Below are 23,218 nucleotides of genomic sequence, written 5' to 3' on the forward strand. Positions count from 1 at the left end.
CAGCTTTATAGCTGAGTGGATAAGGTCCTTGCCTCTAACGTACAACGTTGGGAGTTCAAATCTCAGCAGAAACTTTTTAGAAATTAGATTTAAATACACTGGGGTGTCCCCAAGCACTGACTCCATAAATGGATATAGCTACAGTCAGGTCCATAAATATTGGGACATTGACAGAATTTTTTGGCTCTATACACCACCACAATGGATTTGAAATTAAACAAACAAGATGTGCTTTAACTGCAGACTGTCAGCTTTAATTTGTGGGTATTTACATCCAAATCAGGTGAACGGTGTAGGAATTACAACAGTTTGCATATGTGCCTCCCACTTTTTAAGGGGCCAAAAGTAATGGGACAGAATAATAATCATAAATCAAACTTTCACTTTTTAATACTTGGTTGCAAATCCTTTGCAGTCAATTACAGCCTGAAGTCTGGAACGCATAGACATCACCAGACGCTGGGTTTCATCTCTGGTGATGCTCTGCCAGGCCTCTACTGCAACTGTCTTGAGTTCCTACTTGTTCTTGGGGCATTTTTCCTTCAGTTTTGTCTTCAGCAAGTGAAATGCATGCTCAATCGGATTCAGGTCAGGTGATTGACTTGGCCATTGCAAAACATTCCACTTCTTTCCCTTAAAAAACTCTTTGGTTTCTTTGCAGTATGCTTTGGGTCATTGTCCATCTGCACTGTGAAGGGCCGTCCAATGAGTTCTGAAGCATTTGGCTGAATATGAGCAGATAATATTGCCCGAAACACTTCAGAATTCATCCTGCTGCTTTTGTCAGCAGTCACATAATTAATAAATACAAGAGCACTAGTTCCATTGGCAGCCATACATGCCCACGCCATGACACTACCACCACCATGCTTCACTGATGAGGTGGTATGCTTAGGATCATGAGCAGTTCCTTTCCTTCTCCATACTCTTCTCTTCCCATCACTCTGGTACAAGTTGATCTTGGTCTCATCTGTCCATAGGATGTAGTTCCAGAACTGTGAAGGCTTTTTTAGATGTCGTTTGGCAAACTCTAATCTGGCCTTCCTGTTTTTGAGGCTCACCAATGGTTTACATCTTGTGGTGAACCCTCTGTATTCACTCTGGTGAAGTCTTCTCTTGATTGTTAACTTTGACACACATACACCTACCTCCTGGAGAGTGTTCTTGATCTGGCCAACTGTTGTGAAGGGTGTTTTCTTCACCAGGGAAAGAATTCTTCAGTCATCCACCACAGTTGTTTTCCGTGGTTTCCCGGGTCTTTTGGTGTTTCTGAGCTCACCAAAAGACCTTCTTTTTAAGAATGTTCCAAACAGTTGTTTTGGCCATGCCTAATGTTTTTTCGATCTCTCTGATGTTTTTTTTTGTTTTTTCAGCCAAATGATGGCTTGCTTCACTGATAGTGACAGCTCTTTGGATCTCATCTTGAGAGTTGACAGCAACAGATTCCAAATGCAAATAGCACACTTGAAATTAACTCTGGACCTTTTATCTGCTCATTGTAATTCGGATAATGAGGGAATAACACATGGCTGGCCATGGAACAGCTGAGAAGCCAATAGTCCCATTAGATTTGGTCCCTTAATAAGTGGGAGGCACATATGCAAACTGTTGTAATTCCTACACCGTTCACCTGATTTGAATGTAAATACCCTCAAATTAAAGCTGACAGTCTGCAGTTAAAGCACATCTTGTTTGTTTCATTTCAAATCCATTGTGGTGGTGTATAGAGCCAAAAATGTTAGAATTCTGTCAATGTCCCAATATTTATGGACCTGACTGTATATATGGAGTCAGAGCAGGAACTCCTAAGCCAAACTAAAGTCCCAACACCCTCCTCTCTTCAGAGCAGGGTTTGCCTGGGGTTCTCCCATTGACTTCCATTGTGCTCGGGTGGTCGGTAGAGCACCCGAGCATTGCGAAGTGTTCTACTCGAGCACATGAGCAATTTGGTGCTCGCCCAACACTAGAGGTGACCAAATAACACATTTTTCAAGTTGATGGATAACTCCTTCATGACCCATATAATTTTAGTTTTTTTTTCATTTTTTTTCCTACATGGTTTCTTAGAGACATAACCTTTTCTGTTCACATAGCCAGACAAGAGCTTGTTTTTCATGAGACAGGTTGTATTTTTTAATGGAACCATTTAATTTACAACATCAAAATAGAAAAAATGTGGTGAGTTGAAATTGAAAGAAAAATGCAATTCTGTCATTTTTTGGGATTTTGTTTTTATGCAGTTCACTGTGCGCTAAAAATTACATGACAACCTTATTCTGGTGGCCATGATTTCTGCTATAGAACCAAACTTACAGATTTTTTAAAAATGTTTTACTACTAATTTTCTTTACATCATCATGTTCTGCTAACCATACTTTTTTATATCTCCTTCTTTCAAACTGTGTGAGAAATTGTATTTTGCGGGGTGATCTGTCCATTGGACCATTTTGGGGTACATACTGTGAGAAGGGTATGGTTTGGGAGAACCGATATCTGCCGTTGAAACAGTTAAACTGTGTGTGGTAAGCCTTGGATTTGTCTCTGGGAACTGAGAGGTTAACCCAGACACGATATAAGCAGGGTTGATAGTCTGTTTTGTCTAGGTTAGCCATAGCTAACATAGACATATTTGTAACTGGGACCTGCTTATTCTGGAGTGAGTGAGGTTGGCAGGGGATGCTTACTCCACCCAGGCTTCGGTCCTGGGATTCCATAGCCCACAGCTGTGGGTCACATGGGTCATTACGGCTTAATTTAAAGCTCAGTGTAGAGTAGTGTGGTCATACCTGGAGAAACTGACTGCTGAACTAAAGAAGGTATTGCATGTGCCACACAATACTTACTATTGATACCTGTGGGCCGGGTAGCCGGTCCCACGTATAGTCAGGGATTGTCTTTTGTATCAGGTACTTGCTCAGCCAAGCAGGGTTTTGTTTGTTTAAGCCAATTTGTTAAGGCTATGCTTATGTTTAAATTTATGTGTGAAATAAAAACACTTAAATCAGACTTTAACCTGTCTGTGTCTCTGCTTCCTGCACAGCTACCAAGTGTCTACCAGAGCAACCTCCCACAATACAAATATTTGATACAGTGCTAAATTCTTATTACATCTACTGATGTCTCCTCTGGTGTAGACATTCACTTTCCTCATCTTCTCCATTTGACCCAGACAGCTATGATGATTTGTTTCAGCCACATCTAGTGTCTGCAGAGTTTTCCACACAGACATCTTAGGTTCCTCGGTTTTCTATAAACCCTCTCCTCCTGGTGCCGCTACAGTGTTATCCCAATTCTACCTCCAATCCTGTGTCCACTATGTTCCCCAATGCGACCCAAATACTATACTTATGAGGTACAGACGTAGTCAGCAGGCCGAGTTGTAACCAGGAGCAACGGTGCAGAACTGAATGATGACGCAGAGGTGAAGTCAAACCAGAAATAGGTCAGGCAGCACAGATACTGGTCAGGCAATGCCAATCGGCAACAGGAAAGTCAAGGCAAGCAGGTAGGGTTTAAACAGGTAGTGGGGTCCAGAAACATAAGCAAGGGTCAATTAAACAGGAGCACAAGCAGAGATAACAGCAACCTTTGCAGGACAAAAGGACCTTAATGCTCTGGCACCTGGGAAGGGGGCTGAACCACTTATATAGGTGCAGGAAGGCTAGGATTGGTCAACAAGATCACATGTGCTAAACCCATAAATCACAGGAAGTGACACTCGTCGGCCCTTATGAAGGTGCTACAGGAAACAAGCTGAAATCATGCTGTGTCCAGGGCTGGAACGAAACCGTGGAGCAGATTCACAGCCGAACACGGAGCCCAGGACAGTGGCGGTAAGCAGGGGGACATTGGCGGACAGCTGTTACAACTGTGAAGAAAATATATTTAGATAAGTTGAATTATTAGGTGGAAATTCAGGTCTTATCAGTACAGAGAGCATAGGGCAAATCTTATTTAGTTCAGAATAATCTACTGTTTCTTTCGATAATACTGCTTGTGCATACATCAATTGTCAGGCCAGTTGGAGCACTCTTGATTCTGGTAGAATCAATTTGGACTTGAGTCAAATGTTTTGACCGATTTGTTAGAATTGGACCAGAAATTAATTTAAAGAAGGTCATTCATCTGTGCCAGCATGTAATTTTTAGCACATAGTGAGCGGCATAAAAACAAAACTTATAAAACAAAGGAGAAATTGCATTTTTTTCTATTTCTGGATCCGTAATGTTGGCCATAGACTTCTATTATGATGGAATGCATAATGTAATGCCTCTAAAGGCATTCAGTTATGCATTCCATCGTTGAATTGCATTATGTTCCGTTGTAACGAAATCCATAACGCAATTCAGCAAAAACCTGAACCTGAACTTCAAAAACTGAAGTCTGCTCATCCCTAATTGTCACACAAAATCCCTTTAACAACCTGCTACCTTTATCCACACTAGAAGGAGCTGGGAAGCTTCCATCACAACTTTGCATCAAAAATCGGAGCTCTGCTATAATAGATTAATAATAGATGTTAACGTGGATCTGTCAACTGTGCTATTTTACCTGAGGCAGCATAAAATGGAGGAGACACTCAACTCAGGAATGTCGTTTTCTATGATTTCAGCTGTTTAAATACTTGTACAGGGTGGCCTACGAAAAACTAGCTCAACTTCAGCGATAGTAGACAAGATGAACGAGCAAGTGGATAGTTGTTTTTTTTTTTATTACCCACAATGGTGCAGAAGTAAATATGTCCTGCAACTGTCACGAGGGTGTAAAGAGCCACGTCTGACTCTGTTATACCCGGGGTCAGGAAGTCACAGCGGGTGGCTGCGCGTTCTATGTATAAAGACAGTGCTGTTTCGTAATGGTAGCTTTCTGGGTTTGCCTTGCAACCCATTTTGGCTCACTCAGAGATCTGTAGCTTCTTCTCCTCAGCTGTTTCTTGTCCAGCACTTCTAACCTCCTTATATTCCCCTCTCTCACTTCTCTGGTTGCCAGATATAGAGCTTCCTGCCTGGACTTCTATACTGACCCACTGGAGCTGTGTAGCTGTGTTCTCTGGTTATTGTTCCAGAACGTTACCCTCCGGATCCCTGTTGGGCCTTGGTGGTCTGCTGTTGTCGCCCACCTGGGATTATATGTTTGTTTGTATTGTCTGTCCTCTCCTTGGTGTTTTCCTCTTAGTGTCAGTGGTGCGGACTAGTGATCCCACCGCCCCGTTCACTACATAGGGCTCATCTTAGGGAAAGCCAGGGTTTAGGCACGTGATCGGCGTACGGGTGAGGAACCCGTCTAGGGACGTCAGGGCAGTCAGGTGCCAGCCGCAAGGTGAGTCAGGGGTCACCACCTTTCCCTCTCCCTTGGACAGGGCCTTCCCATTTCCCTCCCTTTGCGTGACGCCGGTCATTACATTATATCTGGCCTGTGTAGGTAAAAAAAAAAACTTTTTCTTTCTACCTACTTAGAATCCAGTATGGATCCAATTGCTGCTTTGTCAAAACAACTTCAAGGCCTGTCTTTGGAGGTGGCAGGATTGAAGGCGTCGGTCCTCCAGCAACAGCAGCAATTGCAACAGACCGCAAGCCCAACGGTTGCTACAGGTAACCAGTTTGTTGCGGAACCCAAGGTTGCTCTTCCTGACAGATTTTCTGGGGGAAGGGACAAATTTGTGACGTTCCGTGAGGCCTGTAAATTATATTTTAAGCTGCGCCCTTACTCCTCTGGTAATGAAGAACAGCAGGTGGGGGTTGTTATTTCCCTGCTGCAGGGGGACCCGCAATCCTGGGCGTTCTCTTTACCCACTGATTCCCAGGCTCTCCAGTCAGTGGATGAATTTTTTGGGGCCTTGGGTCTCATATATGACGACCCTGACCGATTCGCACTGACTGAATCAAAATTACGGAGACTCCTACAGGGAGAGCGGCCAGTAGAGGAGTATTGCTCAGAGTTCCGTAGGTGGGCTACGGATACCCAGTGGAACGACCCGGCTCTCAGGAGTCAGTTCTGCTCTGGGTTATCCGAAAGGATTAAGGATGCGCTTGCGCTGTATGAGACTCCCTTTTCCCTTGATGCGGTGATGTCCCTTTCTATCAGAATATATAGACGTCTTAGGGACAGATTGAAAAATCCGGAGCAATTGGTAACCCCTCCCAAGCAGCAGTTAGTCTGTACGGACTTAGACAAGCCTATGCAGCTAGGAGGAACTACTCGTCAGCTCCGTCCTCCTGAGGCTCGCCGTAGGCGTGGGGTTTGTTTTTTCTGTGGGGAGAGGGGTCATTTTATTAATGTCTGTCCTTCCTTCCTCAAAAACAAAAGACCGTCGGAAAACTACTAACCCCAGGCTGTGTGGAGGATGTCAGCCGGGGGGTATACGTTTCCTCCATCCGAACATCGCAATTTGTGTTGCCAGCGGTTGTTGTTTTTGGCGTTAAGACGGAGACTATTTCTTTTTTTCTAGACAGTGGAGCAGGAGTAAATTTGATAGATGCCCATTTTGCCCACACTATGGGTTTGTCTCTCTGTACGCTACAGAGACCTATTCCCATATTCGCTATTGATTCTGCTCCTCTGTCTCAGAGAAACCTCACTCACATTGTCCATAACTTACACCTTCGGGTAGGGGACCACCATAACGAGTTGCTTTCATGTTATGTTCTGGAGGGGCTTCCCACTCCGGTGGTGTTGGGTCTTTCCTGGTTGGTAGCGCACAATCCAGTGGTGGATTGGCAGGCCAGGGAGATATTGGAGTGGAGTGAGCAGTGCAGAGAAAATTGCTTAAATAGCAATTGCTTAGTCGCCTCCATAGCTACCCTACCTACATTTGTTTCGGACTTTGAGGACGTTTTTTCTGAAAAGGGTTGTCAGAAGTTACCACCTCACCGTCCTTATGATTGCCCGGTTAACCTGATTCCCGGTGCAAAATTACCCAAGACCAGGTTATATAATCTTTCGGGTCCAGAGAGACAAGCCATGAAAGATTATATCTCCGAGAGCTTGGCTAAGGGACACATCAGACCCTCTTCTTCACCCGTGGCTGCAGGGTTTTTCTTCGTTAAAAAGAAAGATGGGGGCCTGCGTCCTTGCCTAGATTTTCGCAAATTAAACCGGATAACCATCCGAGACCCATACCCTCTTCCTCTCATTCCTGACCTGTTTAATCAGATTGCGGGTGCTAGGTGGTTCTCCAAACTTGATCTTAGGGGGGCCTACAATCTGATTCGTATCAAGGAAGGGGATGAGTGGAAGACAGCTTTTAACACCCCTGAGGGGCATTATGAAAATCCAGTCATGTCTTTCGGTCTGACCAATGCTCCTGCTGTCTTCCAACATTTCGTTAATTACATTTTTAGTCATCTTATCGGCAGGTTTGTGGTGATATACCTAGATGATATTTTAATTTATTCGTCGGCTCTGAAAACACATGAGGTGCATGTCAGACAGGTACTGCAGGTCCTACGGACGAATAAATTATATGCTAAAATTGAAAAGTGTGTTTTCGCCGTTCAGGAAATACAGTTCCTAGGTTATTTATTATCTGCTTCAGGTTTCCGTATGGATCCTAGGAAGGTCCAGGCAATTTTAGATTGGGATCTTCCTGAGAACCTCAAAGCACTGCAACGGTTCTTGGGCTTCGCAAATTTCTATAGAAAATTCATTAAAAATTATTCGGTGATTGTAAAACCCCTTACTGACATGACTAGGAAGGGGACTGATTTTTCTAAATGGTCTGACTTCGCTAAAATTGCTTTTTCCTCTCTAAAAGAGAGGTTTACCTCGGCACCTGTACTAATCCAACCTGATGTCTCCCAGCCTTTTATTGTTGAAGTAGATGCGTCAGAGGTGGGAGTGGGGACTGTGCTGTCTCAGGGTCCGTCTCCTGGCAAATGGCGTCCTTGTGCTTTCTTTTCTAAAAAAACTATCTGCAGCAGAGAAGAACTATGATATTGGCAATAGGGAACTATTAGCTATTAAACTAGCGTTTGAAGAATGGCGTCACTTTTTAGAGGGGGCAAACCACCCCGTCACTGTGATTACGGACCACAAAAACCTTCTGTACCTCGAATCAGCTAAGCGTCTCACCCCTAGACAAGCTAGGTGGTCGCTATTTTTTACCAGGTTTAACTTTGTATTACCTATCGTCCTGGGGCAAAAAATACCAAGGCAGATGCATTATCTCGTTGTTTCCCTGGAGGGGGTAATGTGAGTGATCCGGTACCCATTCTACAAAGAGGAGTGGTTGTCTCTGCGGTACACTCTGTTCTGGAGGGGAAGGTGTTAGAGGCCCAGGGGGACGCCCCGATCTCTTGCCCCTCAGAGAAATTGTTTGTACCGTTGAACTTGCGTCTCGAATTATTAAAGGAACATCATAATTCGGCACTTGCTGAGCACCCGGGTAGTAAAGCAACCTTGGAGCTATTGTCTCGTCGTTTTTGGTGGCCAAGGTTGCGTCAGGATGTAATGGATTTTGTGTCTTCTTGTTCTACTTGTGCGCGCGCGAAAGTCTTTCATACACATCCTGCAGGGTCTTTATTGCCACTTGTCATTCCCAATAGGCCATGGACACATCTGTCAATGGATTTTATCACTGACTTACCTTTGTCTGCGGGTAAAACAGTTATCTTGGTAGTAGGGACAGGTTTAGCAAAATGGTACATTTCATTGCGATACCCGCACTACCTAATGCTAAGACACTTGCTCAGGTATTCATCAGTGAAATCGTGAAGCTTCACGGGGTTCCTTCCGATGTTGTTTCGGATCGGGGAACCCAGTGTATTTCTACATTTTGGAAAGCTTTTTGTTCCCGTTTGGGGGTACACTTGTCCTTTTCCTCAGCTTTCCATCCTCAGTCGAATGGACAGACTGAGCGTACCAACCAAAACCTTGAGACATATCTAAGATGTTTTGTGTCTGAAAACCAAGAGGTGTGGTCATCATATTTACCGTTAGCCGAGTTTGCCATAAATAATCGCCGTCAGGAATCTACTGGAAAGTCACTATTTCTTGGTGCATATGGTTTTCATCCCCAATTCTGTACTTTCAAAGAGGGGGGGTCTTCTGGGGTTCCCGAAGAGGAACCGTTTTCGTCGTCGTCTCTTTCATCTGTATGGCAGAAAGTGCAAGCTAATTTGAAAAATATGGGAGGTAAATATAAATGCATTGCTGATGAAAAACGGTCGCCAGGTCCGGACCTAGGAGTGAATGACTATGTGTGGTTATCTACTAGGAATATTAAATTAAAGGTTCCCTCTTGGAAACTGGGTCCTAGGTTTATTGGTCCTTACAAAATAGTAGCCATCATTAACCCCGTGCCTTTTCGCCTGGAGCTACATCAGACTTTTAAAATTCATAACGTCTTCCATAAGTCGTTACTCAAACGACTACTGTTCCACCTCTAGGACCATCACCGCTGCCACCCCCTCCTGTTATTGTGGATGGTAATCTAGAGTTTCAAATATCCAAAATTGTTGATTCTCGTCGGGTCCGCCTTTCTCTTCAATATCTGGTGCATTGGAGGGGTTACGGTCCCGAGGAAAGAATGTGGGTTCCAGCGTCTGAGGTTTTTCATGCCTCTCATCCTGAGAGACCTAGTCCTGAGTGTCCGGAGGCCCCTCGTAGAGAGGGGGGTACTGTCATGAGGGTGTCAAGAGCCACGTCTGACTCCGTTATACCCGGGGTCAGGAAGTTGCAGCGGGTGGCTGCGCGTTCTATGTATAAAGACGTGCTGTTTCGTAATGGTAGCTTTCTGGGTTTGCCTTGCAACCCATTTTGGCTCACTCAGGGATCCGTAGCTTCTTCTCCTCAGCTGTTTCTTGTCCAGCACTTCTAACCTCCTTATATTCCCCTCTCTCACTTCTCTGGTTGCCAGATATAGAGCTTCCTGCCTGGACTTCTATACTGACCCACTGGAGCTGTGTAGCTGTGATCCCTGGTTGTTGTTCCAGAACGTTACCCTCAGGATCCCTGTTGGGCCTTGGTGGTCTGCTGTTGTCGCCCACCTGGGATTATATGTTTGTTTGTATTGTCTGTCCTCTCCTTGGTGTCAGTGGTGCGGACTAGTGATCCCACCGCCCAGTTCACTACATAGGGCTCATCTTAGGGAAAGCCAGGGTTTAGGCACGTGATCGGCGTACGGGTGAGGAACCCGTCTAGGGACGTCAGGGCAGTCAGGTGCCAGCCGCAAGGTGAGTCAGGGGTCACCACCTTTCCCTCTCGCTTGGACAGGGCCTTCCCATTTCCCTCCCTTTGTGTGACGCCGGTCACAGCAACATGCCAAATATCACAGAACTCACTGGCATGGATTCATAAACTGTTTACAGAGGAGTGAAGGAGTGAGCAAGGGGTTATGACCACCTTGTTCCACAGACTGGTCCACATGCAATTTTTATCTGTGGGGAAATTTAAAACAGAAAGTGTACGCTAACTATCCACATACCATGGATGAACTCAAGGAAAAAATCACAAAAGTAAATAAAAAACACTATCCACAGTATCACTGTTGAAGAGCTGCAAGCAGTATCAGCCAACATAACCCGACGTGCCCAAAGATGCATAGACGTGAACAGGGGACCACTTTCAGCATCTTTTGTGACTTGTGGGTAATTAAAACAAAACAATCCACTTGCTTATTCATCTTGTCATACTATCTCTTTGGCTCATTTTATAATCCACACCTCTTTGAGTGCAGATGGTATACAAAGTTATTACAGACTGCTTTGAAGGTTCTGGAGTAATGTATAGGTGTATTGTTTATTTCCTTTTCAAGTAATAGTCAAAACTGCAATCCTCATAACATTGGCTGACTTAGCATAATAGCATAAAAATGGTCCTAGTCTTTTATTTGTATTGTACATTTATAAAACCATAAGATAATGCCGACGTTAAATGATGAAAAGTGACGCTCACTCTGCTTCTAATCAGGGGCGTAAGCATAACATACAATGTGAAGGTATGGACTGGCATAATGTTCACAATGATGTTCACGTGCAGCAATAGGACTCACAGTGATATCACAACAGTATGATAATACACTTGGTGATGTACAGAAATGAATCAGTGATGTCACAATGCTGATATAACGTACACTGTGAAGGTACAGCAAGGCATAATGTTCACAATGATATCACAGTGATATCACAACAGTGTGATATACCATACATGGTGATGTAATGAAATGATGCCACAGCACAGGAACAAAGCAAAAAGTAATGCACTCTTTTATTGTCCATACACATAAAAAACTGCACATATATCTGAGTGGAGATGGCCACCTTAGTCACTGGGGCCCCAAAGCAGCTGTGCTACCCTGATAGTTATGCCTAAAGCTACCACATCTTGGCAAATTCTTAGCATTACTGCAGTGTTGTAATACAGTCAGGTCCATAAACATTGGGACATCAACACAATTCTAACATATTTAGCTCTATACACCACCACAATGGATTTGAAATAAAACGAACAAGATGTGCTTTAACTGCAGACTGTCAGCTTTAATTTGAGGGTATTTACATCCAAATCATGTTAACGGTTTAGGAATTACAACAGTTTGCATATATGCCTCCCACTTGTTAAGGGACCAAAAGTAATGGGACAATTGGCTGTTCTATGTCCAGGTGTGTGTTATTCCCTCATTATCCCAATTACAATGAGCAGATAAAAGGTCCAGAGTTCATTTCAAGTGTGCTATTTGCATTTGGAATCTGTTGCTGTCAACTCTCAAGATGAGATCCAAAGAGCTGTCACTATCAGTGAGGCAAGCCATCATTAGGCTGAAAAAACTAAGCAAACCCATCAGAGAGATAGCAAAAACATTAGGCGTGGCCAAAACAACTGTTTGGAAAATTCTTAAAAAGAAGGAACGCACCGGTGAGCTCAGCAACACCAAAAGACCCAGAAGACCACGGAAAACAACTGTGATGGATGACCAAAGAATTCTTTGCCTGGTGAAGAAAACACCCTTCACAACAGTTGGCCAGATCAAGAAAATTATCCAGAAGGTAGGTGTATGTGTGTCAAATTCCACAATCAAGAGAAGACTTCACCAAAGTGAATACACAGGGTTCACCACAAGATGTAAACCATTGGTGAGCCTCAAAAACAGGAAGGCCAGATTAAAGTTTGCCAAACCACATCTAAAAAAGCATTCACAGTTATGAAACAACATCCTATGGACAGATGAGACCAAGATTAACTTGTACCAGAGTGATAGGAAGAGAAGAGTATGGAGAAGGAAAGGAACTGCTGACTGCTCATGATCCTAAGCATACCACCTCATCAGTGAAGCATGGTGGTGGTAGTGTCATGGCGTGGGCATGTATGGCTGCCAATGGAACTGGTTCTCTTGTATTTATTGATGATGTGACTACTGACAAAAGCAGCAGGATGAATTCTGAAGTGTTTCAGGCAATATTATCTGCTCATATTCAGCCAAATGCTTCAGAACTCAATGGACAGCGCTTCACAGTGCAGATGGACAATGACCCCAAGCATACTGCAAAAGCAACCAAAGAGTTTTTTAAGGGAAAGAAGTGGAATGTTATGCAATGGCCAAGTCAATCACCTGACCGGAATCCGATTGAGCATGCATTTCACTTGCTGAAGACAAAACTGAAGGGAAAATGCCACAAGAACAACCAGGAACTGAAGACAGTTGCAGTAGAGGCCTGGCAGAGCATCACGAGGGATGAAACCCAACGTCTGGTGATGTCTATGCATTCCAGACTTCAGGCTGTAATTGACTGCAAAGGATTTGCAACCAAGTATTAAAAAGTGAAAGTTTGATTTATGATTATTATTCTGTCCCATTACTTTTGGCCCCTTAACAAGTGGGAGGCACATATGCAAACTGTTGTAATTCCTACACCGTTCATCTGATTTGGATGTAAATACTCTCAAATTAAAGCTGACCGTCTGCAGTTAAAGCACATCTTGTTAGTTTCATTTCAAATCCATTGTGGTGGTGTATAGAGCCAAAAAATTTAGAATTGTGTCGATGTCCCAATATTTATGGACCTGGCTGTAGTTAGCCTGGAGCTGGGTTTATATTTACCACCTAGACAGCCAGCTTTAAAAAAAAATTGTCTAGTACTAAACCCAGATTATACCATGATGTATACAGTAGAGCTCATATTTTCTGTTTACAGAACAAATGAAAAACTACATGGATGAATACAAGGTATTTAAATAGTGATTTCATTTTATGATGTATCACTGTTCTGTATTACTAAAGTATATCTACGTGAAATCTGGTTCTACTTATAATGAAAGTTTTTTATTTATTTTTTTTGCAACATATAGTTGCGGTTAACTTAAGCAGCCACAGTTTTACTTTATCATATGGAAGACCCCTCTGCTTATGGGAACAATCTACTTCCTCTTCTTCAAGGGTCTTCCCTGACAATGTAATAAACTCTAATCCAGACTGCTTATTTTGCAAAAAGCAGCGGTTAAGTAACAACCTCAACCCAATTTTAACACAGGAAGTCATGTGCAGTTAACTAAACCACAATACAAAGGTGAAGAAAAACAAAATGTGTTTTGGTATAGGATTCTGCAGAGGTTTTGAAACGGTGAAGACTCTTAACAAAAGTATATATCTCTTAATTAAAAAAATTAAAATAAAAACAATCCTTGTCATTTCAGCTAGTCAAGCTCCTAGCAAACAGACGATATTGCTATGGAGAAGATGCAATACACTTGGCAGTTCAAGTCCATCAGAGAGAGCTAGCTGTTGCTTGTAATTAGACCTCTGCTGTGCCTCATAGAGGGGGGCCCAATTGGTGGACCCCTTCTATAATATCCATAGGGTCTTTAAGCTCCATCCTGGTGTCAGATGTGATCTAACAGCAACGTTATAAGAGTGTAACTAGGCTCACACAATGCTCCGCTCGCTGGTATCCAGCAGAATTCTGAATCTACTTTTATGTCCGAACAACCAACATCATGTAATTAAAAAGTGGACACTATATTTGACTTTCTCAGGAGTTCCCTAGGGAATGAATGAAATGGCAGGGCGCATTCCCGACCTCACGTTAGAATGGGTTTATGGGGCCCCCATTCTTGAGATTGTTGGGGATCCTAGTGGAAGACCTCTATTGATTAGTTAGTTATTATCCCATATGCAATGGGTAGCAGGTAATTTATAGCTCCTAAAATACCCCCTTTAATAAAGGCCTCTGGCCTCTTAATGGGAACCTGTCAAGTCAGCACAATCTGTGGTATATATGTCATGTACAGCGTACAAAAGATTGTTCATTCTCATCAATAGTTTTCTTAAACCCTGCCTGAAAGCGTTTTCTGGCATTTTCTACCATATAGGTGAGGTGACCAATATTAGATAGGTCATCAATATGAGATCGGCGGGGGTCTAACTACCAGTACCCTCTGTTGATTAGCTGTTTGAGGAAGCAGTGACACTCATCTCTCGTGCAGCTTACCAAGCACAGCACCATTCATTGGATGGGACTAAGCTGTGCCCAGGCCATGTAACTGATGTACAGTGACATTAGTCATATGGCCTAGAAAGAGGTTGTCCAGGATCAGAAAAATTATATATACTTTTTATTTCAGGAACAGCATCTCACCTGTCCGCAAGTGGTGTGTGGTATTACAACTCAGCTCTATTCAATTCATTGGGGCTGAGCTGCAATACCAGACACAACCCATGGACAGGTGTTGCACTGTTTCTGGAAAAAAAGCAGCCATATTTTTCTAATCCCAGACAACCCCTTTAGGCGCTCATGGAGCTCCACAGCCTCTTTATACAGCTTATCAGCAGGGGTGGTGGAAGTCGGACCCCCACGATAATATATTGATGACCTTGATTGATGATTTCCTGAGGACAGGCCAAAAGTCTTTTGCACCATATGTAAATTAATTGTAGGGAGTCTGCTAAAAAATTCTGCTAAACATCTCATTTCATGAGATTTGTCAGCTCCTCCTCCTCCCTTGACTTCATTGACACTGCCGCCTTCTGGAATGGCTATTTAAAATTCCATGCATCTGCGACCAGACTTCAAACACCTACTGAGGCTCACAGCATTTAGAAATACCCCTTTAAAGCTTAAAATGTGTTTCATGGTGTAAACCTCTTTCTCAGGAAACAGAGACTTATATAACCTTGATATTAATAAAGTACTTTCTCCTTTATAACTTCACATGAACTTTTCTGAATCTCCATCAACTTTGTTTCCATTCACCAGCTGCTGTCTCCCTGAAGCTGGATATGATTCTTCAGATCCCATAGGCTTACACACCATTGACATGTGATTTGGTTGTTGCGTTATTTCCACCTGTACAATATATACAGGTGCATCTCAATTAATTAGATTATCATAGAAAAGTTAATTTATTAATTTTCAGTAATTTAATTCCAAAAAGTGAAACTCACATATATGCCAGCAAACTCGCCTGACCTAAACCCTATATCTATTGGGTATTGTCAATAGGAAGAGAATTCAGATCCAACAAGGCTTCTATAATACCTCAGAAGTGTCACAGGTTGATGCCATGCTGCATTGATGCAGTAATTCATGCAAATGGGGCCCAACCAAGCATTGAGTGCATAAACTGTACATACTTTTCACTTGACCCAAATTTCTACATTAAAACTCATTTTTTTATTGGTCTTATACAATATTCAAATTTTCTGAGATAATGACGTTTTTTTTTATTAGCTATAAGCCATAATCATCAGCATTAATAGAAATAAACACTTAAAATAGATCACTATGTGTGTAATAAATCTTTATAATATATGAGTTTCACTTTTTTAATTGAATTACTGAAATAAATTAACTTTTTAATGATATTCAAATTTATTGAGATGCACCTGTATTTATCCATTGTCCATGCATACTGTCATATGTGCCACTCATACAGGGAGTGCAGAATTATTAGGCAAATGAGTATTTTGACCACATCATCCTCTTTATGCATGTTGTCTTACTCCAAGCTGTATAGGCTCGAAAGCCTACTACCAATTAAGCATATTAGGTGATGTGCATCTCTGTAATGAGAAGGGGTGTGGTCTAATGACATCAACACCCTATATTAGGTGTGCATAATTATTAGGCAACTTCCTTTCCTTTGGCAAAATGGGTCAAAAGAAGGACTTGACAGGCTCAGAAAAGTCAAAAATAGTGAGATATCTTGCAGAGGGATGCAGCACTCTTAAAATTGAAAAGCTTTTGAAGCGTGATCATCGAACAATCAAGCGTTTCATTCAAAATAGTCAACATGGTCGCAAGAAGCGTGTGGAAAAACCAAGGCGCAAAATAACTGCCCATGAACTGAGAAAAGTCAAGCGTGCAGCTGCCAAGATGCTACTTGCCACCAGTTTGGCCATATTTCAGAGCTGCAACATCACTGGAGTGCCCAAAAGCACAAGGTGTGCAATACTCAGAGACATGGCCAAGGTAAGAAAGGCTGAAAGACGACCACCACTGAACAAGACACACAAGCTGAAACGTCAAGACTGGGCCAAGAAATATCTCAAGACTGATTTTTCTAAGGTTTTATGGACTGATGAAATGAGAGTGAGTCTTGATGAGCCAGATGGATGGGCCCGTGGCTGGATTGGTAAAGGGCAGAGAGCTCCAGTCCGACTCAGACGCCAGCAAGGTGGAGGTGGAGTACTGGTTTGGGCTGGTATCATCAAAGATGAGCTTGTGGGGCCTTTTCGGGTTGAGGATGGAGTCAAGCTCAACTCCCAGTCCTACTGCCAGTTTCTGGAAGACACCTTCTTCAAGCAGTGGTACAGGAAGAAGTCTGCATCCTTCAAGAAAAACATGATTTTCATGCAGGACAATGCTCCATCACACGCGTCCAAGTACTCCACAGCGTGGCTGGCAAGAAAGGGTATAAAAGAAGAAAATCTAATGACATGGCCTCCTTGTTCACCTGATCTGAACCCCATTGAGAACCTGTGGTCCATCATCAAATGTGAGATTTACAAGGAGGGAAAACAGTACACCTCTCTGAACAGTGTCTGGGAGGCTGTGGTTGCTGCTGCACGCAATGTTGATGGTGAACAGATCAAAACACTGACAGAATCCATGGATGGCAGGCTTTTGAGTGTCCTTGCAAAGAAAGGTGGCTATATTGGTCACTGATTTGTTTTTGAATGTCAGAAATGTATATTTGTGAATGTTGAGATGTTATATTGGTTTCACTGGTAAAAATAAATAATTGAAATGGGTATATATTTGTTTTTTGTTAAGTTGCCTAATAATTATGCACAGTAATAGTCACCTGCACACACAGATATCCCCCTAAAATAACTAAAACTAAAAACAAACTAAAAACTACTTCCAAAAATATTCAGCTTTGATATTAATGAGTTTTTTGGGTTCATTGAGAACATGGTTGTTGTTCAATAATAAAATTAATCCTCAAAAATACAACTTGCCTAATAATTCTGCACTCCCTGTATGAGTCTATGTAGCATATGGATTTCATTACACCAATTCTTCATCCATCCCTACCTCAGCTATCTTTCCCACAGTCTTGAGACAGTCTTGAGAAGACTTGCACTTGCATCATGTAAGGAACAGCAACACATAGCAAATGGAAGGCTTACCGGAGCTCAGATGAAGTTGTCCGTTAAAATGTTGTGATTCCTTCTTCTCCGGGACCAAGCATGAGCTGTGAACACCTGTGGCACCATTTTCTCCTACGACGACAAGCCCTGCAAAGCAAAGGTAGATGTTGCTATACCCATCTCCAGTTAGACCAGATGTTGTGAACAAAACAACACTGTGTCAATACCCACTAAGTCTAACTTCTGATCAATCAGTATCTGAAACTATTTATAAAGAAGTAGCAATCCTTCCAGAAGGACATTAATGAGATCCACTCTCTCTTATCAACACTTCTGTCACCTGCTTGGATAATATAGTTTATAATTGAAGTCAAAATGTATGACTTTGCTTTATCTTATGCAAGCAGTCATTGGTTCATGCCCACTGCTGTTGGCCCCCCTGCCAGTCAGTTCCGGCCCAAGAGTTACACTGTCCTCCCACGCAAGCTGAAGCCTGCTTCTTGCCACATATGCCTCTCACTGCCCATAGGGCACACTCTCTCTCTCTGGCTCTTAAAGGGCCAGTGCATTCACACCCTAAACTTCCCCAGCCAATGGCTGGCTACCCTCTAGCACTTAAGATATTGCCCTTAGGAGTAGTCCTAAGTCAAATCTGTTCAAGTGACACAGTCGATCCACATCCACTTCAACAACAATACAAGATTTTAATTGGTCTCTGAAAAGGTCTCACTATCACAGATGAAAGAAAATGCCCCTAGCAGAAAGAAATACATTGGGCACAGATTTACTAATCCAGTCTGAAATTTACACAGTGTGAACTAAAAGTCCTTTAGTTTGGGGAAACACTTGTTCCTGAAAATTCTTCTGTGTAAAAAGTGCTGGTGATCAACCAATGAACAAGCGAGCACTATGTATATCTAAACGACCTTTAGATATACATAGTCTAAGGATGTGCCAAATTGATAGATTTGTTGACTCTTTAAACACATGTCAAAGTTTATAAACCAAAAGAAAAGAAAGCACATGCAAGTGGCGCACCTCACCAAATACAAAGAATAATAATAGTGATCCTTTATTTAAGCAGATGACATAGACATAGACCATTTAAAAACATCCAAAAACAAGAAAACATCTTTCAGGAGACAATAAATATGAACATGTCCCTGTATATGGCATGACCCTCAGTAAGGTGAAAATTTCATGTTCCAAAAAGCATTAACCCCTTAAGGACTCGGCCCTATTTCACCTTCTGGACTTGGCCATTTTTTGCAAATCTGACCAGTGTCACTTTAAGTGCTGATAACTTTAAAACGCTTTGACTTATCCAGGCCATTCTGAGATTGTTTTTTTGTCACATATTGTACATCATGACACTGGTAAAATGAAGTAAAAAAAATCATTTTTACTTATAAAAAAAATACCAAATTTACCAAAAATTAGTAAAAAATTGCAAATTTCCAAGTAAAAATTTCTCTATTTCAATAATACATAGTAATACCTCCAAAAATAGTTATTACTTTACATTCCCCATATGTCTACTTCATGTTTGGATCATTTTGGGAAGGATATTTTTTTTTTTTGGGGATGTTACAAGGCCTAGAAGTTTAGAAGCAAATCTTGAAATTTTTCAGAAATTTTCAAAAACCCAATTTTTAGGGACAGTTCAGGTCTGAAGTCACTTTGCGAGGCTTACATAATAGAAACAACCCAAAAATGACCCCATTATATAAACTACACCCCTCAAGGTATTCAAAACTGATTTTACAAACTTTGTTAACCCTTTAGGTGTTCCACAAGAATTAATGGAAAATAGAGATACAATTAAAAAAAATTACTTTTTTGGCAGATTTTCCATTTTAATTTTTTTTTCCAGTTACAAAGCAAGAGTTAACAGCCAAACCAAACTCAATATTTATGGCCCTGATTCTGTAGTTTACAGAAACACCCCATATGTGGTCGTAAACCGCTGTACGGGCACACTGCAGGGCGCAGAAGGAAAGGAATGCCAAACGGTTTTTGGAAGGCAGGTTTTGCTGGACAGTTTTTTTTTACACCATGTCCCATTTGAAGCCACCCTGATGCACCACTAGAGTAGAAACTCCAAAAAAGTGACCCCATTTTAGAAACTACGGGATAGGGTGGCAGTATTGTTGGTACTAGTTTAGGGTACATATGATTTTTGGTTGCTCTATATTACACTTTTTGTGAGGCAAGGTAACAAGAAATAGCTGTTTTGGCACAGTTTATTTTTTTTGCTATTTACAACATTCGTCTGACAGGTTAGATCATGTGATATTTTTATAGACCAGGTTTTCACGGACGCTGCGATACCTAATATGTATACTTTTTTTCATTTATGTAAGTTTTACACAATGATTTCATTTTTGAAGCAAAAAAAATCATGTTTTAGTGTTTCCATAGTCTGAGAGTCATAATTTTTTCAGTTTTTGGGCGATTACCTTGGGTAGGGTATGGTTTTTGCAGGATGAGATGACCGTTCTATTGGCACTATTTTGGGGTGTGTGTGACTTTTTGATCGCTTGCTATTACACTTTTTGTGATGTAAGGTGACAAAAAATGGCTTTTTTTACACCGTTTTTATTTTTATTTTTTTACGGTATTCACCTGAGGGGTTAGGTCATGTGATATTTTTATAGAGCAAGTTATTACAGATGCTGCGATATCTCATATGTATAATTTTTTTTTTATTTATGTAAGTTTTACACAATGATTTCATTTTTGAAGCAAAAAAAATCATGTTTTGGTGTTTCCATAATCTGAGAGCCATAATTCTTTCAGTTTTTGGGCGATTATCTTAGGTAGGTCTCATTTTTTGCGGGATGAGATGACTGTTTTATTAGCACTATTTTGGGGTGCATATGACTTTTTGATCGCTTACTATTACACTTTTTGTGATGTAAGGTGACAAAAAATGTTTTTTTTAGCACAGTTTTTATTTTTTAAGGTGTTCATCTCAGGGGATAGGTCATGTGATATTTTTATAGAGCCAGTTGATACGGACGCGGCGATACCTAATATGTATACATTTTTTTTATTTATGTAAGTTTTACACAATAATATAATTTTTGAAACAAAAAAAAAGTCATGTTTTAGTGTCTCCATATTCTGAAAGCCATAGTTTTTTCACTTTTTGGGCGATTATCTTAGGTAGGGTCTCCTTTTTTGCGTAATGAGATGACAGTTTGATTGGCACTATTTTGGAGTGCATATGACTTTTTGATCGCTTGCTATTACACTTTTTGTGATGTAAGGTGACAAAAAATTGTTTATTTAGCACAGTTTTTATTTTTTATTTTTTACGGTGTTCATCTCAGAGGTTAGGTCATGTGATGTTTTAGTGTCTCCATATTCTGAGCCATAGTTTTTTTTATTTTTTGGGACATTGTCTCAGGTAGGGGCTCATTTTTTGCGGGATGAGGTGACGGTTATATTGGTACTATTTTGGTGGGCAAACGCCTTTTTGATCGCTTGCTGTTGTACTTTTTGTGATGTAAGGTGACAAAAAAATTGTTTATTTAGCACAGTTTTTATTTTTTATCTTTTACGGTGTTCATCTGAGGGGTTAGTTCATGTGATATGTTTATAGAGCCGGTCGATACGGACACGGCGATACCTAATATGTATACTTTTTTTCCCCCCCTATTTTTTACCAATTTTTTTTAACTTTATTTGGGGAAAATGACGTTTTTGTTTATTTTTACTTGAAACTTTTAATTTTTTGATGGGAAAACTTTATTTTTTCAACTTTTATTTCACTTTATTTTTTGTCCCACTTTGGGACTTGAACTTTTGGGGGTCTAATCCCCTTTACAATGCATTCCAATACTTCTGTATTGGAATGCATTGGCTGTATGAGTAATACTGTGTGTATTACTCATACAGCTTCCAGCCTGTGAGATCCAGGGGCTGGATCTCACAGGCTCGTCACTGGAAGGCAGCGCGATGCCTTCCTTAGACATCGCGCTGCCTTCCATGACATTGGGTCCCTCCTACAGCCGCACGGGGACTCGATGGCACCGCCGCCCACCGCTGCCGCACCAGGTAAAAACCGCAAACCGCAGGTCTGAATTGACCTGCGGTTTGCGGCGATCGCCGACACGGGGTGGTCGCGTGACCCCCCCGGCATTGTGACAGGATGCCCGCTGAATGATTTCAGCGGACATCCTGTTCCGATTAAGCCGCGCCGCAATCGCGTTTTAAAGTTAGGACGTACCGGTACGCCCTGGGTCCTTAAGGACTCGGGAAACAGGGCGTACCGGTACGCCCTAAGTCCCTAAGGGGTTAAAGTCCTAAGACACATGATTATCAATTAACATTGATTCAGAACGTGATCAAGATTAATGGGCTTCTGTCACCCCACTAAACCTTTTTTTTTTTTTTTATGACATCTCAAATCAACAATCCCATGATAGATTAGGGATACAGGACTGCGACCTGGCAGATCTTGCAATCCTAATGGACTTATGGGAGGAGGGTTGTAAAAAAACAGGAGAAGGTCCCTTCACAAAACTGCATCCAAAAAGTAGGAAAATGCCCCCACAACTTAATTATGAGCACATTGACATCTTCCAACGACTGGTTACCACAGAATTGGAAAAAATAAAAATATCCCCCTCACATGGCAGAAACTTGACTAAAGGGGAATTTGAGGCCTTGAGGACACTGGAGAAAGACAATTCCATTGTCATCAAGCCCTCCGACAAAGGGGGCAACCTGGTAATCATGAATCATGATATGTATAAAAAAATGTGTATGGATCTTTTGAGGGATAAAAGTGGATATCGAATTTTGCCTGGTGACCCGACTGATGACTATCTAACAGAACTCCAACAAATCCTAGAGACCGGATTGGAGCATAGGGTCATCGGAAAATCAGAATACCACTTTTTATTATCAAGTAAGCCGCAGATCGCAACCTTTTACGAACTTCCCAAAGTCCATAAGGGGACGACCCCTCTAAAGGGTCGACCGATAGTATCCGGTGTAAATTCCATCACACAAAACTGCGGTCTCTACCTTGACCAGGTATTGAAGGATTTGTGGTGTCCCTTGCGTCATACACAAGGGACACCATGGATTTTCTGAAACAAACTGAGTCCCTGGGTATTGAACCTTCCTGCCTACTAGCTAGTATTGATGTCGAGTCCCTATATAGCAGCATCCCGCATGATAAGGGCCTTCTGGCAGTTACCTACTATCTAGGCACAAGAGGGAATCACTTCCAGGACCACAACCATTTCATCTTAACCCTGCTTAACTTCATTCTAAGGCACATTTTTTTCCTGTTCAGCAGGCGGTTTTACCACCAGCTCAGGAAGACGGCGATGGGATGCCCCTGTGCCCCTACATACGCCAACCTCTTCCTGGGCTGGTGGGAAGACAATATCGTCTTTCCAGGCCACCATACTTGGTGGAGTGAGAAGGTAGCCTTCTGGACGAGGTACATCGACGACATTTTTGTGCTTTGGAATGGGAGCAGGAGGGAATTCGCCGATTTTATAAATGCCTTGAATATCAATGACATAGGTCTCAAATTCACATCTGAGATACACGAAGATTGTATTAATTTCCTGGATGTGACAATACGTAAACAGGGTGAAAAACTAGTCAGTACAATTTTCAGAAAACCAACAGCTACAAACTCAATTTTACACTGGGGAAGCCACCACC

The 23,218-nt window shown here is 41.9% G+C and overlaps 1 protein-coding gene across 1 annotated transcript in view; it reads right to left on the bottom strand.

Moving 5' to 3' along the window:
- LOC121008793 (T-cell-specific surface glycoprotein CD28-like) overlaps nucleotides 1-23,218 on the bottom strand; it is a 158,465-nt gene that overhangs the window by 101,387 nt on the left and 33,860 nt on the right. Inside the window, exon 2 of the mRNA XM_040441487.1 lies at nucleotides 17,567-17,674. Coding sequence (XP_040297421.1) covers nucleotides 17,567-17,674 — 108 coding nt within the window. The remainder of the gene's footprint in view (nucleotides 1-17,566; nucleotides 17,675-23,218) is intronic.

This window comes from Bufo bufo, chromosome 7, assembly GCF_905171765.1.
Source record: "Bufo bufo chromosome 7, aBufBuf1.1, whole genome shotgun sequence".
Classification (NCBI taxonomy): domain Eukaryota; kingdom Metazoa; phylum Chordata; class Amphibia; order Anura; family Bufonidae; genus Bufo; species Bufo bufo.